Here is a 17,982-nt window from a genome sequence, read left to right as displayed (position 1 = left end):
CGAAGTCGCATGTTGGACGACACGTTGTCTTATAATTGCGAATTTAGTAAGACTCACTTCTGTAAATTGGGCGTATTTTCAACTTTCAGGGTGTACCAATGCAAAAACCAAGAAATCTAGCGACAAGAAATCGCGCGAGGTCAAATAAATCCACCACTAAATATTTAACTTTATGTTCATTGTTCATATACGAAGATCGCCAATAACTATGGCTTTCCCCTGGCAACCTCAATGCGTTGGGACTGGTTGTTTAGTCCATCAACATCCCTAATTCCGCGGCCGGACAAATCAAATTTTTGATTAGCGTTAGAAGTTCATAATAAGTTAGCGAGGTAAATTTTTTGTATGATATATCTAATTTCGAGAATTACCTCGTAGGCCACTCAAAACCTTCTCGCGGGCACATTTGGCCCGCGGGCAACGGGTTGGCTGCCCGTGGCTCATCGTTACTTCCACTCCGTAAACTACCAACAAGAGTCTTCTATTCGATGAATCTGAAAATATAGCAATTACCTGAACAATCATTGAACATTCATATCAACTTGGTGAACTTGAAATTATTTTCCTGTTTCTCATTCGAGTTACCATCCCGCTAAATCTATTTCGACTTATTCACTATTATCAGTAGGGATGGTGTGAACGTGAGGTTCACGTTCGCGTTCTGTGTGTGAACCTTAGAAATTTAGAGGTTCACGTTCACAAACGAACCTTGGTAAGTTCTGCACTCTGAACCTATTTACGTATATTACAATTTTCACAGCATTATAACATCTTTGGTTGAAATTTATTGTATTTCAACTGCAGGCCACTCTATGCATGGCACTGGCAGCATAAAAATCAACACTAAACGAACGGTGTCTTATAGAAGCCTAGGACTAGCCCGTGCTACGAGTCGGCAGCTACGGATAAAAATGAAGAAAATTTGCCTGGTGTAAATGACCATAATAGTCGATAAACACCATGAATACCACAAACAACAACAATTAAACGAGCATGCACCTTGACAATCTCAAAAATTTTACTTGCTTTGTTAAAAAAGTTTTCTCGAAATATCCAGCTTTCTGTTTGTTAATATTTAGTGACTCTCTGCTCTGAGCTTGACCCACAATCACACGACATCATGAGCGAAATACGCTACATGCAGGTAGTTAGCGAATGATGCTTCTTCAATATCGCTGTGTGATGTAAAATATCTAGCATGCGTACGGGGTCCATCTCGATTTCATGTTTATTGTATCGTAAAAACCAAATCCGTGCGATTGGGGTGTTGGCCACTGCTGTATATCTTGTTAATGGGGTAATATCAGTAGCAATAATAGAAACTCGTTCTACACTCTGCTCAATATCAGCGCAGCAATAGTCTGACGCCGAATACATTGTCCGGTCTGGTCTAGACAGTTAAGGCGTAAGCATATATTCCCAGATAGTGCCCGTCGAATTTGTTGGCAAAGCGACGGAAGATATTGATTCGATGAGATTATCATTTGATAGCCCTGATTAATACATTTGGCGACGTTTAAAAAGTCAGTATGTACTTCAGCATTGTGGCATTATGTGGCCCAGAGTCGTCGCTTGGTATGTGAACATTAATATATAACACTTCACTGAAATGTAGGGTTAGAAATAACAATATGACGTCACGTGACGTCATGTGGTTCACGTTCGTGTTCACTTCACATAGAATAGGGTTGCCATACGTCCGGAATTTCCCGGACATGTCCGGAATTTCACTGCTAAAACTGCGTCCGGGAGGGATTTCTAAAATATGCCGAAATGTCCGGAATTTGGAAGGTTCGAAATATAATCAAAATGTTTTCACAAATCAACGGGAAAATTATTATTTTTGGGCAGATTTATGCCACTTGAAATTTTTCGTGAAAGATTTAGTGTCACGATCGTTGATTTTAATATTTGAACCATCACCTTCAAAAAGCATGCAATCAAAAATTAATAAACATAACTATCATTTACTGAAATAAGTCAAATTTTAATCGCAATTATGGGATAACGCTGTATTACTGGAGTCGGTTAAGGCCATTTAGATGCTTTCCTAGTCAAAGATATTGGCTCAAAGACTATGGGGGTCGTTTGTCTTTATTCAGGGATTCGCGAATATGTTGAACGTAATCAGCTTCAACAATAGTCCATGATTAAGTACGGGCAGAGGTGCTGACCGTTTTTTAGTAATCAGCTTATCAAATTCCGAGCTGGGCCACAAAATATTTTCTAATTAGAAATGGAGTCGCGATCACGAATGGTTGAAACCACCGGATGTGCAATATGCTGGTGCGGATATGCATTTAGGCTCATAAACAGTCTTAACCGTGTTAGCCTACATGACATGACTTTACGATGTATAATTCCGTTACCTGTATTTTCGTAGTCATCGTCGTCCACCAGCTCCAACGCTAAATATTATTATGTGGGCGGAGAAAGGGTCCAAATTTTATAGTAATACATGGAAGAAGCAACAATACAGACTGATTTCATTTACTAAATTTAACGAACAGTTGCATATAAAAAATAGATTTATATAGTAAGGCCCCAGAAGTTGCATCGATTACCCTATGGTGAACTCAAGATCAGTGTATATTTGGACGGGAGGGGGCTGCAAAAATGTTGTTTCGATCCTGGTTACAACACGCAACCACATAAATGCACCGACCTAACATTATAACTGCTCCTGATCCGGATCGTGACCCCCTATGGTCGACAGGCAAAGCTTTGCTACTGTAACGTAATAATAAAAAGAACAATGTGTCATACCTCATTTCTAAATCCGCTAGTGGGCGCTAAAGAGTGTCCGGAATTTGCTCCGCAAAAATATGGTAACCCTAACATAGAACCTTTCAAAAAGGTTCACGTTCACACGAACCTGAACCTTTCAGAGGTTCACACCATCCCTAATTATCAGTAACAAAGATGAGTATCTAGGAGCCGCCTTAAGCGATGTCGGTCTCTAACACTCATCGCAACTTCATTGAATCTGCTTCCCTGTGAATAAAGAATTGGTACCGCTGGTATAGGCTAATGATGCTAATGACTATGCCCCACCTAGGGCGAGGAAATTGGACATTTGATCCGCTATCGCAAGTTCCTCAATGATTGTAGATATGTAAATTTGTATTATAAGATAAATTCTAATGCGACAAAACCTTTGTTTTAAGTAATTATGTCGGTGGTATCTCCATATTACTGCAAGTAAAGCGTTCTCACACTAGTTTTACATGTCATGATGAGTTTATCGTGCCTCTGTGCTACTATGCTGTTGTATGAATATTCTAAATACATCCAAGTCAATATATGTCCCTTTGACGGATTATTGTTCCATGTCCTACTGTACTGGTCATAATTTAAATTTGATCCGTAGACCGCATGGCATATCTATCTTTCGTATCAGGTCTGATCTACTATATCTGTGCATGTCAATTATGGTTGCATTTACACAAATGGTTGTTTAAAACACGTCGTTTAAAACATGTCTTAAGGATTGTTTTACACAGTGTTTTATACAAAGGCTCCTCCACGCCAACTCATCCTCGTAAGAGGTGTTTTACAAAAAGTCTGGAAGTTGTGCGTGCTACAAGTCGGCAGATATGAAATCAAAAATAAGGAATATCGGCCTGCTGGTCATTTACACCTGGACGGTTATCTTTATTCTGATTCCATGTTTGCCGACTTGCAGCACGGCCCATTTCTGGACTTTTTTACAACATCGATTGCGCGGATCAGGTGGCGACAAGGAGCTGAAATAAAACCTTCAACATTTAGGTTGGAATTCTGTCGTCGACCCCGGTCGGATTCGACGCCGCAACCCATTGGTGTTGCAGCCGTGGATCATACCACTATACTATCGCTCCGTGTAAGCGGCTTATTATTGCAAGATAATAAAATTCAGGTGTCACTTTATACCATAACAGGTTTATTATCCCTTTTTGCGTGTTATATCTTGATTAGAATTGATGAAAAATGTCCGACTTGAAAAGAATGTTTGACGAACAAATAGCGAAACACTACAAAATAGTCTTCAGTCAAACAGTGCGAAGGACGGACCTGTCCGAACGCTCCCGAACAGTTTTACAGAAATGCAAAACTCTTCAAAAACATTATTCTGATCTTTTCGACCACCTGATACAAGACAGCACATTCATGGATCTTAAGGGAGACGGATCACGCAATTTGGAGAGTGATGGAGGACGTTTGCTGACAATTGATATGGAGTCGATGGAATTAAGCAAGAATTTCGAAAAAAACCAATTCGGCGATCCAAAAGGAAGACATTCTTCTCCTCATGACGTGAAAGGAGATAAGGGGTTTTGGAAACGAAAAAAAGCATTGCGAAAATATGATTTATCTTGCAAATCAGGTAAATAAATGCGAGTATTAGGTAGGCTATATTTGTATCCACACGTGGTCATCAACGAAATATATTTACTCTCTCGAAGCATTCAAGTAATTTTCATTTACTTATAGTATTTACTCAAGCAAATCACATTTCGCTGCTTCTTCTTCGTAATGTCTTAAAATTTACTTACTTTACTTCGCGATTTTAAGATTGTGAAGTAGAAATATTATATTTGAGGGGTTTTGTATGGGGCATATGGATGTTGAAGTTTGAAAATATAAACACTTTTTAAATTAGTGTTTCCGAACGTGGGCGATATCGCCCACCAGGGGGCGATTTGGTGGTCTAAGGGGTCGAAAATAACGAAGGGGGCGTTAGGGGGCGAAAATAACGAGGGGGCAAAAGGGGGGATGGCGTGGTAGAATGGATATATTGGAGTCAAATCGGAGAAATGACCTTTTTTAAGTCAACTCACGAAAATTTAGCTGTAAAAGTGCAATTATGATGTCGAGCCGAGAAAATGACCTTTTTTAGTCAACTCGACGGTGATTACAGTTTGTATGCACATTTTTCGGTTCCCAATATTTGGTGGTGGTGGGGGGGGGGGCATGAACGATGTGGAGCTTGAAAAGGGGAGGTGAGTCGGAAAAAGGTTGGGAAACACTGTTGTAAATGATTTTTTATTCGTTTCACCATTTTTAAGTAGCGTATATTAATCATGCAAATCGTTAATGCAGTATTCGATACAATTTTTTTGTATTGCATTTCGTCCATATGTTCGTTCAAGTATGGGAATACGGGGAAGGGGCTATTGCATGAAATTTTCTTGAACGATGAGCTCAAGGCAAAAGTTACGAACTCCTTCTAGAGCAAAATTAGCCTTTGCGTCCCATCACGCAGTCGAAATGTCATGCTGTGCAAAATTGAAACCTCCGGCATGAGATGTAGATGTCACATTGTAGTAGGGTTACCATATAACAAAATCCGTTAAAGAGACACTTTTCCAAAACTCTGAAAGCTAGTGATTCTGAAAAATGTTCAACCAATAGTACAGTGTTGACAAAAGAGATCATCTTTCCCATATTTACTCCTGAAATACCCATCCGGCCGTATTTCATGTTGAATGCCTTGCCAATTCTGGCTTTCGTTGGGTCCGAATCGAGTTTTTATTCGCATTTTAATACTTTTTTTTTCTAAAAAAGAGGACAAATTCCGTAAAAAGACGACATTTAGGCTTCCTCCAAGGACACTTCCAATTTATTGAAAAAGACGGCAAACCCCCCCTAAGGGGCAAAAATGGTAACTCTACATTGTACCAGCACGAATCCTGCTCTCTGCACCTTCCGCATAGCTCAGTTTCTAATTTTTAATAATCCATGAGAGCGTATTTATGCCTTGACTTTTATCAAACTACTTACTTACATGAGTAGGTTCAATGACAGCTAACTCTCCATCTACTTGAAGTAGTTTTTGGTTCCTTTTAAAAGCGATACTTCTACTTATACTTGACAGTATTATTGTGTCGCTACTTCTACTTCTACTAAAGTAGCCTACTTATCTACTTTAACCACATCTGATTGTATCCACATATTTTCAGAATTGGTGACTTTTGGTTTGTGTCTGGAAGCCGATAAAGAAGGGAAAAGACCATGTTTGACTCAGAATCGTCACGAAACAATATGCCGAGACATTCAAAGCTGTTGTAATGAGTTCGGCGAGGAACAACATTTGTTGCTTAAATTCACAGCTCCATACTTTAACCGACTGGGTCGCGAGTATTTATTACATGACCGATGCTGTGATGGTATGGATCGGAAATTGAATTTTATTCGAGCAGCTGTCCTTATGAATGCAGCGAGAGTTAGATATGAAATGTACTTACATAAGAATGACGTCCTTGAAGACTTGCGCGTCCTCTACACAAAACTGCTGCAAGCAAGTGGAGCGCATCATTTCGTAGATTTCGTAGCATTCACGAAAAAGATTAAGGTGGAATTGAAAGCTTTTCGAGATGCAGAGCAGGATGCCTTAAAGCATATACAAACCCTCAGAGACGACAATATCGACGGTAATTTGATTGAAACACGGGAAAATCTTGTATTTGAGAAAATAAGAGAGTTGTGTGCATCAACTACGAGAAATTACCGAACACTTCTAACTGAGATTATCTCACAATGTTTATACGTCATGGGAGAACCACCTTGTGAATTCGCAATCGTAGGTCTTGGTTCATTGGCTCGAGAGGAAGTTACACTTTCGTCAGACTTCGAGCATGCAATTGTTTTGGAAAACCAGAAGCCGGTGACCAATGAAGTGCGGGAATACTTTCGTTGGTTCACCCTCATCTTCCATGTGGTTGTCATTGGGCTCGGTGAGACAGTCATTCCAAGTATTGATATAGAGTTTCTTTGCGACCCCTACTCAACTGAGGAACATCATAATTGTTTTTTTGACAGATACACGCCACGCGGATTTTCATTTGACGGCATGATGCCGCACGCGTGTAAAACCCCATTTGGCAGGCAGAGACCTACTAAAAATCGTAAGCACGTTGTGGAACTCATTCAATCCGCATCGGCAATGGCTCACTATTTGACTATGGAAGAGCAAATCAAAAATGGTTACGCCTTGAACGACGTCCTAACTACAACATGCCTTGTCTATGGTAATAGGGACGTCTATCATAGCTTCCTTGAAAAATGCAAATCAATCCGATCCTCTTTGAGTATTAATGATGTATACGAACAACAACGTAGTTTTCTCAGAGATGCGGTGAAAGCTTTCAAGTCCCTGTTCGATGATAGTTCGCCAAGAGATTTCAAACTGAAACAATGGATCTATCGTCCACTTACAGTGATGTTGCATTATCTCGCTTGCCATTTCAAGTTATCTTCTGGCAGTAGCTTCGATATCCTTGACGATTTGAAAGAAAGAGGCATAATCCACGAGGCTAGTCACCACTTGCTATGCCACGCAGTTGGCATCGCTTTGGAAATTCGAATGAGAATTTATCAATCAACAAGTGGACAAAGGCATAACGCGATTGATAAAGATGTGCCAGAATTGCTTGGAAGCATTCTCTACGCTGAATGCAGAAGCGCGACGTTTTTCCTGATACGCGCGGTACAAAATTTAACGCACCAATCCATTTATATGAGAGAAAAAGTTTTGCGGCTTGGATTCCCTTCAAGAACTACTGACATTTGGCGTTCAATGGTATTGCAGTCGCAGCGAAAAATTGACAATGATAATGATTTGACGTGCATCTCATTTATCAATCACTTGAGCTTCGTCGAGAATATATTGGAACAATATGGAAAAAAGAACATTACAACATTTCTTGCGCATCTTCTGGTTCGCATCCATACTTCGGAAGCTCTGTTTAGACTGAATAATTTTACAAAATTAACTGAAAGCAGAATACCAAATCAACATCGCTTGCTAATGGAGGCATTTGGATGGTTATTGCAACGCTTCCAGCTTCTAGGATCGACTGGTGAAACGGATTTCACGTTAACACTCACCCAAACGAAGCAACTTCTTAGTGCTGCATCCAAATGCATATCTGAACCAGGAGAAGTTGAACTAGTAGCAAAGGCTGGCGACAATGAGGAAGTATGCACCTCGTTCGATGCCTGGAACGACAAATTACGATGTTTAGCCAACAACTATTGGGAACGGCCAGAATATATCCAAGAAATAGATGGGATATGTAAATTAGAGTACACGATGCAAAAGTATGCTCGTTCAGATATTGATGCTGCGTGCTACTTTTCTTTGGCGTTGACAAGAATAACCCAATCTCACTTCACCAAGATCCTATTTATGCTCGGATTGTTGAGGAGTGTGAAGTCCTGCGGGACGTTCATTGATGAAACAGACATCTATTGGAGATTGAGAGAGCAGGCAATGCGAATAAAACGATACGCAAAACATTTTTCTATTCGGGAGTACATTTATCTTAAAAAGGCGACCGCCAAACTGTTCCTTGAGTTGGGCATGACTGGTGCATGCTCAGAAGTGCTCGATTCCATGATTTTCTCTCCTGAAGATGTTTCAAAATGGTCGGGCACTATGTATTCGTACATGCTCTTCAGCGATGTCAACAACGGTTCATTCTCTGTTGAAATGTTTGCAAAGCTACTTCCTAAATATTTAGGACATCGAAACATATCTCTGCATCCTAGACTCCCATTTCACGATATCACTGCTACCGGGAGATATACCAATCGCAAATTCAGTGGACGCCGTTGTGACACGAAGCTGTTTGAGGCAGCGATTCAAGCACAGCAGCGCCACACTAGGTTGATATTCTCGTGTACTCACTACGACGAAATGATAACTGCAGTCGAATGCGTACTGCTTGGACCGGAAAGGCTAATACCAAAATTCGAATACCGGGGATATAAGGAAGAGGTTACCGCGAATGAAGTTGTTGCATTTTTAGCTCTCTGTGAAAATGTAAAATACCGTGATGCCAACTTGTTCTACGACATGCTGAACAAAGCATCGTTAAAGGTCAGAAGCGCCAAAATTCTACAGCCATTTATATACGCGTGTTTCAAAGAATTCAATCCTCAGTCAGGGGTAGACGAAAGAGTGATTAGGATTCAAAACGATTTATTTCAAAAAATATTTCGCGTCCACATTCAGTCGACGGACGCCTCTATTACGCTATCAACATTTCACTATCTCAACCTCAATTTCGCGGACAGTACCATCGTAGCTTGGCGGATGCTGCAAACGAAGATCGTAACGGAAATCAAGATAAGCGTTTTCCTAACGAGCGTAATGGCAATGATGGTTGTAAGGAAAAGAAGACATCCTATACCTCATTTACGTAAATGTAAAGAATTGTCGGCGGTTCAGGCAACAGTGTATATAGTCGATCGGAGGATTCTAAACACCCATTTCTATATCAGTAGAGGGTTATCCTTCTGCAAAACAGCAGATTCTTCGGATAATCTGTGCTACAATATGGCAGTTAATTGGATGATTTTTGATCCACGAGCTGGCGCAGCAATGATGTGGAAGCTAATGCAGCGTGAAAAATCGGACATCCCATTAAATTGGCAATATTGCTCTCAATTGCTTTTAGCTTTGGTTCAAGTACGACCGACTTCGATTGATGTATTCTTACGTGATGACCATATCATTCATCACACTGTTTCGGCGACAGAGAATTTTTTCATGTTTTTGAAAAGCGTCTTTTTAAGTTAACAGGTCGATAATATACATGCGCCACATATTATGGTGAGGAGTGCCATATTTCATTGCTTCTTGACATTTAATCGTGGCGTTACGATGTCTAATTCCTCGAGATGCGTGTGAAGTTATAATTTTCGATGAAATAAACAAGTACAGCACTCAACCTCTTGCTGGTGGTAATATGTTAAGATTGTGTGCTAAATGGCTCGCATTCAACAACCAACACTCCTTGCAACACATGCGTGTACCATTTTATATATTAAGCCTTAAGGAATCAAGTCATTTGTATGTTGTAGTCTATGTATGAGTATGTTAGATTTCCAGCAAACTCGAAATCGTATCTTAGATTTGGTTGATGAACGGAATGGAAATATGTGAAGATTCCAGGACATGTTGGATAAAAGTAAGTTTTAGATGAGATGCGGGCAACTACTCCAGTCGTCGAGCTGGATATGCGAAAATAAAGTAGTTGGCGGGCCGGATTCATGAATCGATACATTAATCGCGTATTTATTCACCTAAACAAGTAATTAATTGTAATAAATGTACACTTTAAGTTTAAAGCATAGAGACCAAAAACAGTGTTTCGTGAATTGATGTAGAAACCCGTGAATTGATGTAGAAACCCTTTGTAAAAACTGCACGAAAACTTCAGCTATATTGAGACCCAGTTTTGTCTCGTTAATGTTCATATGGTAGGAAATTTTTGCTCCCGAATGTATGTAGATCCGAACAGAACAAGTAATTTCAAGGCCATCTTCCTACGGTTGGCAAATTTGAATTCATTCAGTTACGCATAAAATTTGAGAATGCTTTCAGATAGGAATTTCCCTTTCAGAGTGGAAACTGCCTGCGGGCCACTCATAATCCCGTCGCGGGCCGAAGTTACCCGTCCCTGTTTTAGATAGTCGTATGCTAAAGAGGAGGGATTCACAAACGTCTAAACGGCGCGTACTACCTAGACAGGTTATTTTCACCGATATTCACAGAAGTTGTTATAGCGTTTATACGGTTATCTATTTGAGTAGTGTAATTTTAATAATGAAAGCGCCTCAAGTATAAAACAGTGTTGGGAGGACTCCAGTCATGGCCTGACTCGAGTCAGTCATTTGTATGTTGTAGTCTGTGTGTGAGTATGTTAGATTTCCAGCAAACTCGAAATCGTATCTTAGATTTGGTTGATGAATGGAATGGAAATATGTGAAGATTCCAGGACATGTTGGATAAAAGTAAGTTTTAGATGAGATGCGGGCAACTACTCCAGTCGTCGAGCTGGATATGCGAAAATAAAGTAGTTGGCGGGCCGGATTCATGAATCGATACATTAATCGCGTATTTATTCACCTAAACAAGTAATTAATTGTAATAAATGTACACTTTAAGTTTAAAGCATAGAGACCAAAAACAGTGTTTCGTGAATTTATTAACGTACTGTACTTCAATAGCTACTGAAGTCAATTAGAAATCTGTGGTCGATCAATGCTGTCAACAAGGTCTTTGAACTCTGGCTGTATGTCGGATGTAGAAACCCTTTGTAAAAACTGCACGAAAACTTCAGCTAGATTGAGACGCAGTTTTGTCTCGTTAATGTTCATATGGTAGGAAATTTTTGCTCCCGAATGTATGTAGATCCGAACAGAACAAGTAATTTCAAGGCCATTTTCCTACGGTTGGCAAATTTGGATTCATTCAATGACGCATAAAATTTGTGAATGCTTTCAGATAGGAATTTCTCTTTCAGAGTGGAAACTGTCTGCGGGCCACTCATAATCCCGTCGCAGGCCGAAGTTGCCCGTCCCTGTTTTAGATAGTCGTATGCTAAGGAGGAGGGATTCACAAACGTCTAAACGGCGCGTACTACCTAGACAGGTTATTTTCAGCGAGATTCACGAAAGTTGATATAGCGTTTATACGGTTATCTATTTGAGTAGTGTAGTTTTATTAATGAAAGCGCCTCAAGTATAAAACAGTGTTGGGAGGACTCCAGTCATGGCCTGACTCGAGTCTACTTTTTCGGATGACTTGACTAGACTCGTGTCACTTTGCAAAAAATGACTCGAAATGACTTGACTCGGTGCCTCAGAAATGTGGATTGAGTCGTCACTAGGAGCAAAATTCACGAGTCAATTTGGAGTCATCAAGTATACGGTGTGTACCTTGTGTATGTTCGGATTGTTCGCGATACGCGGCTGTCACTCGTGAGAATAATCAGTCAGTCACTCATTGTACATTACACTGATCCTTTATTGTTACATCACAAACAAATTGACCGCAAACAACGTTATCGCAGGCTCGTTGTCGTGGTAGTAGTAGAAAGTAGATCAATGTAATAGGAACGTATCTCTGTGCTTTAATTGCGCGGCGCTCACCTTTACCAGTCCTCTTGTATGATTTAAATCAGAGGTGGGCAAACTACGGCCCGCGGGCCGCATGCGGCCCGCAACACCGTTCTGTGCGGCCCGCGAGAGTATAAACAAACTTATTAAAATATTGGTAAGATGCGTCCTATAAATCGAATTAATACAGGGACTTGATTGAACTTTTTCTTAGTATAGATTATTTGACCATTGAATCTAAGGCAGTTGTTCTCAAATTGGGGGCAGCCCTCCTTGGGGGCGTGAAAGCATCTGAAGCAGTGGTTCCCAAACTTTTTCGGTGTGAGGGCCAATTTTGGAATTTCAGAGTACGGTCGGGGCCGCACGAATACTACGGCTATGAAACGGACTCAAACAGTCATCGTAGCTATTTTGGAGTAGTTTTATTGCCCTGACGAGATTTCAAAACTGTACACTGTTTACCGCTACTTACCTGCTGCATTGAGTGCCGTTGAGTGAATCAGCTTTCCTGGCCTAAACGCGCGAAGCGCGAGAAATTTCTTTAGTTTCATGACTGAATCGGTCAATATGATCGGGAATTGCATGTATTGCCATCAATTTTCATTTTTTCTCTGTTCACGTTAACTGATTTACCGGTAGAGCTGAGTGAGGTGTGTTTGAAAAGGTATAGGCCCCCTCAATAGTAATTAAACATCTCCGGGGGTATACCCGTTGGCAGGAACGTAACAGCACTTCGTCAGGACCCCAGGCGCCCATGGAGTGATAACTGACCCCGCGTCACGTTGTTCGCTTTTGCCACGAAATTAAAGTTGTACTGTTTAGTGAGGCAGCGAGACGCGCGAATATTTCGATAATTCATGACAAAATCGGTGAATAAGATCGGGATTTGCATGGTTGTCTTCTTTGCCCACGTAATCAGATTTACCGGTAGAGCTGAGTGAGAAGTGTCTGCAGACCCCGTAAAATTAAACATCTTCGGGCTTTCTCGCTGCCAATCGTTCTGACACACTTCTTAGAGTCACATGTTACATGGCCTAAAACTTTATATGTCTTGGTGCGTTGTGGTGCGGTCATGGCCAACGCTGATATGCCCATTTCTATAAATCTTTCGTATTTTTTATTGGGGAAGAGTACCCAATAATCAAGATATGTGGCGAATTGAAATTGAAAAATTTAAAAATTTTTGAAAAAGTTGCATAAATTTTCAAAAAATACTCTATAATTTATGCTAACTCACGAAATAATTTTGTGCCCCCTTCGAGCTCGGCCCCCCTCAAGTGGGGAGTTTGGGGTGCGACAGCTACGGCCCTGACTATAGGACTACTAATTATGCTGCTTTTAGCCGGCTAAGCAGTATGCATTTCGGCGTATTCAACCGCGAGTCACGTGTTGCACATCTAGTTATCATAGGGTTACCATACGTCCTCTTTTAAGATGATTTGTCTTTTCGATTTTTTTTAAAGTGTCCTCGGAGGACGCCCAAATGTCTTCTTTTTTGAGATTTTGTCTTCTTTTTTGAGGATTTTGGTTACATATAGGGGCAAATTCGACTGATATACATTAAGTCAGCACTGCGGGAACGATACGGCGACTATTTCGGGAGCTGGACCGGAAAGTGGACCTTTTTTCAGTCAACCACCTGTTTGTGAAAGAAAAACTGTATTTTCCGGGAGTTGAGCTTCTTTTTCTTTTAGTCAAGCGACCACGAAGTCGGAAAAATTTACCATTTTTTCAGGATTTTCCTCTGGTTTTGAAAGTTATCAATAACTATTTATATCTATAACTACTGCCCGTTCAACTGGAAAGTTAGGGCACATTGCATTGAAACAGCAGTGACGTAACGTTAGCAGTCTATACTCACAACTTTCCTGCAATTCTATAATTAAAAACTACAGAGGCTAAGCCAAGCAATAGTATTTTATAAATGTAAATTTTATTTTTTGTCATAAATCGATTTCTTAATATAGTTTGGGGGCCGCAAGAAGGCTATCTGGGGGCCGCACTTGGGAATCACTGATCTGAAGGGAACGCGAAGCTGAGCTCGACTGAAATTTTTTTTCGCGCTCCGCGCGATTTACATCCTAATAATAAATATTGCTCTGTATTTAGACTGAATTTCATATTTTAAAAGATCTCATCCCCTCCAGAGTCGATGCCATCAAACTATCGGTTAGGATTGCTAGCATCCTTGTTTTGGGGTACTCATGGTGTTTGTCGACAGTAGTAGTATAGATCGGTCGTGACCAGACATGGGGTAATCGCGATTAGTAATCGGAATCGATTACGACGATTACAACATTTTCAAGTAATCGTAATCGCAATCGATTACATTCGAAAAAAATTCAAAGTAATCGTAATCGTAATCGACTACATCGCATATCTAATCGATTTCTTTGTGAAAGAACGATTACTTTTATTTGTACAAGGACTATGACATAGCCTAACATTCGTGAACAAGAGATATTATACCAGGTTATTGATAGCACAGACGTCTGATTTTCAAACGCCAATGATCATTATTACGTCAGAAGTATTAGCTTTGCTCGTCATTGCGTAAGAAGTATCCACACGTAGTAAACAGATATTCGATGTACATTGTTGTGTGATTGAAAGAACAGTGTAAAAGCCATGCTGTATATCAGGTTATCAATACACTCCAGACGCCACTACCTCGCAGCAAGATAATAATCACCACTCTGCCTAGTTTTAAATAGTCACTTATGTATTGATGTTCGGTTATGCTTAGTTAAACGCAGTTTGACCGTTGCTGCTTGGCGAGCAGTAGGCCTATGTAGTACGTATGTATTGCACGTAGGCTACACCGGACAAAGATTTGAAATTTTGTACTCGTCAAATAAAACATTACGATGGTTAAAATGTACAGCTGCTGATGTATATCATAACCGAGCTGTTCTTTGCCGTTTCTCGTAACGGCAGCTTGCAGTATCTGTATTAAGTGGAAGGTCGAATTTTATGTTCACTTTATCTTATTCTCATATGACTCTACTTGAATAGGGCGCCAATCGTAATTTCACAATTCTTCTCTCGACATTTGGACCTGTCGCCACAGCCATCCGCTTATACACCATGTTAGCGTGGGTTGTAGGTACAATCAGGACCAAAACAGCAATTCGCCCCCCCCCCATTCCAAACGTTGGTATTAGAAGGGTTGTAACCTAGTCACAATGTTCCGAGTCACAAGTCAATCTCACTTTTATAGTTTTGACTCGAGTCAAGTCGAGTCATTTTCAATTCACCCCCAAGTCAAGTCCGAGTCCAAGTCAGCTAGTATAGGGTCGAGTCCGAGTCCAAGTCATTATGTTCACTGATCAGTTTTCAGTTCATTCCGGTTCAACCCATTTCAAAACAACTCTGCTCGAGTGATATAGAATGGCTCGTATTAATAATATAGTAATTTTCATCAGTTTTCACAGTTTACGGCCATATTTCCAAGTATCAGGACTGGTGGAAGAAATACAAATAATGTGGTAGCTTTACTATTCTTCGAAGTTACATGGAATGTCTGTCTTGCCCGTCCTAGTCTCGAGTCATATGACTTGGTTCGAGTCATGCACAATGACTCGAGTACAAGTCGAGTCAATACAAAAATTGACTCAAGTCGAGTCAATTTACGCATTTGAAAAAGTGACTCGGGTCAAGTCTAGTCACCAAAAATCGCGACTCGAGTCATTACTACCCTGGGTATTGGGCCCCAATAGGGTGGTCAGTTTTCAAGTTGATGACTGAATTTCGTCAATAATATTGGTAATTGCATTAAATTGCTATTCTTTAAGATTTACCGGTAGAACTGGGGGCACGTAATTCATAATTATAACATCTGGTATGTCGTTATAATTACTTTATTGTATGTTGTTAATTCGTGACCTCCCGTCTTCTATATAATCAAAAAATACTGTAGTCGCCCAAACGTAGCAGACTAAAAGAAAAACTTTCGGGAGACGCACACACAAATTGTCATGTCTTCATTCCTCTGTCTTCATTCCTCTGCACCGGGTGGCATTTGCATTGTGGGGCTCAGACTGAAAGGACCGGACTATTCGTCACGCTGACCAAGCGCGGCTATTGACAATGGACACATACCCAAAGTTTCGGCCAAGGTCATTCTTCGGTAGCACACTTTGTGGAGTTTCATGTTGGCTGAAATTGCGTATGTCTTTTGGTGTGTCGTGGCGGGGTAATTACCGCCACCGAAATGCCTATTCCTATAAATTATGCATGATTTTTTTTCTTGAGGGGAGAGGTGTATGCATTTCAAAATCAAGCTATTTAGATACAATAAATCGCGAAGCTCGAAGAAAATTTTCAAGTTAATTAACTCTCTTAAAAATACTCTATAATAATTTATGTTAATTTACGAAATATTTTGTGTCCCCTTAGAGCTCGCTCCCGGTCCTTTTGGGGAGTTTGGGGTGCGGCAGTTACGAACCTGGAAAGAATGCAAATCATTGGGTACGACGAATAGTCCCCAATAGAGTTGGGCAATTGGCGCATTATGACGTAACAAGCAAATGACGTATGATTTATATAGAAGTTGTTATCTCATTCGACCTTTTCATCGCAATCCTCATATTGTCTTCCAATATCTCTTCTGAAATTAGTTCTAAGACGCAAAACAAATGTAATCGCGAGTAATCGTGATTACTTTTGAAATGTAATCGTAATCGTAATCGACTACTTCCTGATTTTGCTGTAATCGTAATCGTAATCGTAATCGCGGGATTCACAAGTAATCGTAATTGCAATCGATTACACTCATGAAGTAATCACCCCATGTCTGGTCGTGACGCGCCATGGATTTCTTATGGGTGCACCCGACCGGTGCCGCGAAAACTCGTCCTGAACCGGTGACCCTTTCAGACCCCCCTTCCACCCGACCGGTGCCTTATGAGTATAGGGATCTCTCGACCGGTGCCTCGAAACTCGTCTTGAACCGGTGACCCTTTTCGGTATATGCATCACTCAACCGGTGCTAGTATAGCCATCTCTCGACCGGTAACCCTTTTCGGTATAGGGATCACTCGACCGGTGCCGCGAAAACTCGTCTTGAACCGGTGACCCTTTTCGGTATAGGGATCACTCAACCGGTGTCGTAGTGGTAATTCGTACTTTCAGGTATATGCATCTCTCGACCGGTGTTGAATATGTATCAAGTAAATAGTCACGTGATTGATTCTTAGTTAATGTGTATATTCCAAATTACGGCGAGTACGACAATGATATATCGTTATTTTTATGGACGCGGCGATGATTCGTACTTTCGTTGATAGAATGCTAGCGGCATGTCGTACTTTCACCAAAAAGGGTGTGAAATAGTTTGCTAAATCTAGGAATCAGTCGCTTGGTAATTAGTTCACCACGGAGCCGGCGTAGACGGCGATTCGAATAGCAACAATAGCCGCGTTCACAAACTAACACTCCAAAAAGGTGTGAAATATTGGTAAAATCCCGTGATCGCTCACAAGATAATACCTAAGACATAACCATCGCTCGCGACTCGCTGTTACATAAATGCCGATCGTTGACAATGTAATATTTTGGTAATTAGTTTACCACAGAACCCGCGTAGACGGCGATACCAACAATAGCCGCGTTCACAAACTAACACTTCAAAAAGGTGCGAAATAGGTTGCAAATCCCACGATCACTCACGAGATAACACCTAAGACATAGCCAGCCCTCACCAACTTGTTGTTACATACATTCCAATCGCCACAATGTAATATTTTGATAATCGGTATGTCACAGGAACTGGATTTCACTGGTAAAATTTAATAAGTAACGGATAACAGAGCCGTCACAGACGATGATTCGAATACCGACAAATTCTCACTTATTTCTGATCCCACCCTAATCCTTTGCGAAGTTGACGCTTATTCGAAAAGGTGTGAAATAATTGTAAAACCCTACGTCGCTGACGGGATAATGCATCAGACATAGCGATCTAGTTATAGCATGGATCGGAATCCATTCGCGGGATGTACTAGGTAAATTGAGATAATCCAAAACCGAATATTTTGACTTTGGCGTAGTGTGAATTGAAATAGGATTGACAAACATGGCTATCAACTTTCC

At 40.7% G+C, this 17,982-nt stretch overlaps 1 protein-coding gene across 1 annotated transcript; it reads left to right on the top strand.

Annotated features, from left to right (window-relative positions):
• Nucleotides 1–1,176: 1,176 nt before the first annotated feature.
• On the top strand, nucleotides 1,177–15,517 carry LOC145456792 (uncharacterized). The gene is made up of 2 exons (XM_080334906.1): nucleotides 1,177–4,366; nucleotides 5,943–15,517. Exons 1-2 carry the CDS (start codon nucleotides 3,970–3,972, stop codon nucleotides 9,563–9,565), a joined length of 4,020 nt encoding a protein of 1,339 aa, XP_080191032.1. The 5' UTR covers nucleotides 1,177–3,969; the 3' UTR covers nucleotides 9,566–15,517.
• The last annotated feature ends 2,465 nt before the right edge of the window (nucleotides 15,518–17,982 follow it).

This window comes from Botryllus schlosseri, chromosome 15, assembly GCF_051294905.1.
Source record: "Botryllus schlosseri isolate E-star chromosome 15, Bs_hap1, whole genome shotgun sequence".
Classification (NCBI taxonomy): Eukaryota; Metazoa; Chordata; class Ascidiacea; order Stolidobranchia; family Styelidae; genus Botryllus; species Botryllus schlosseri.
This window is presented reverse-complemented; position numbering and strand designations above follow the sequence as displayed.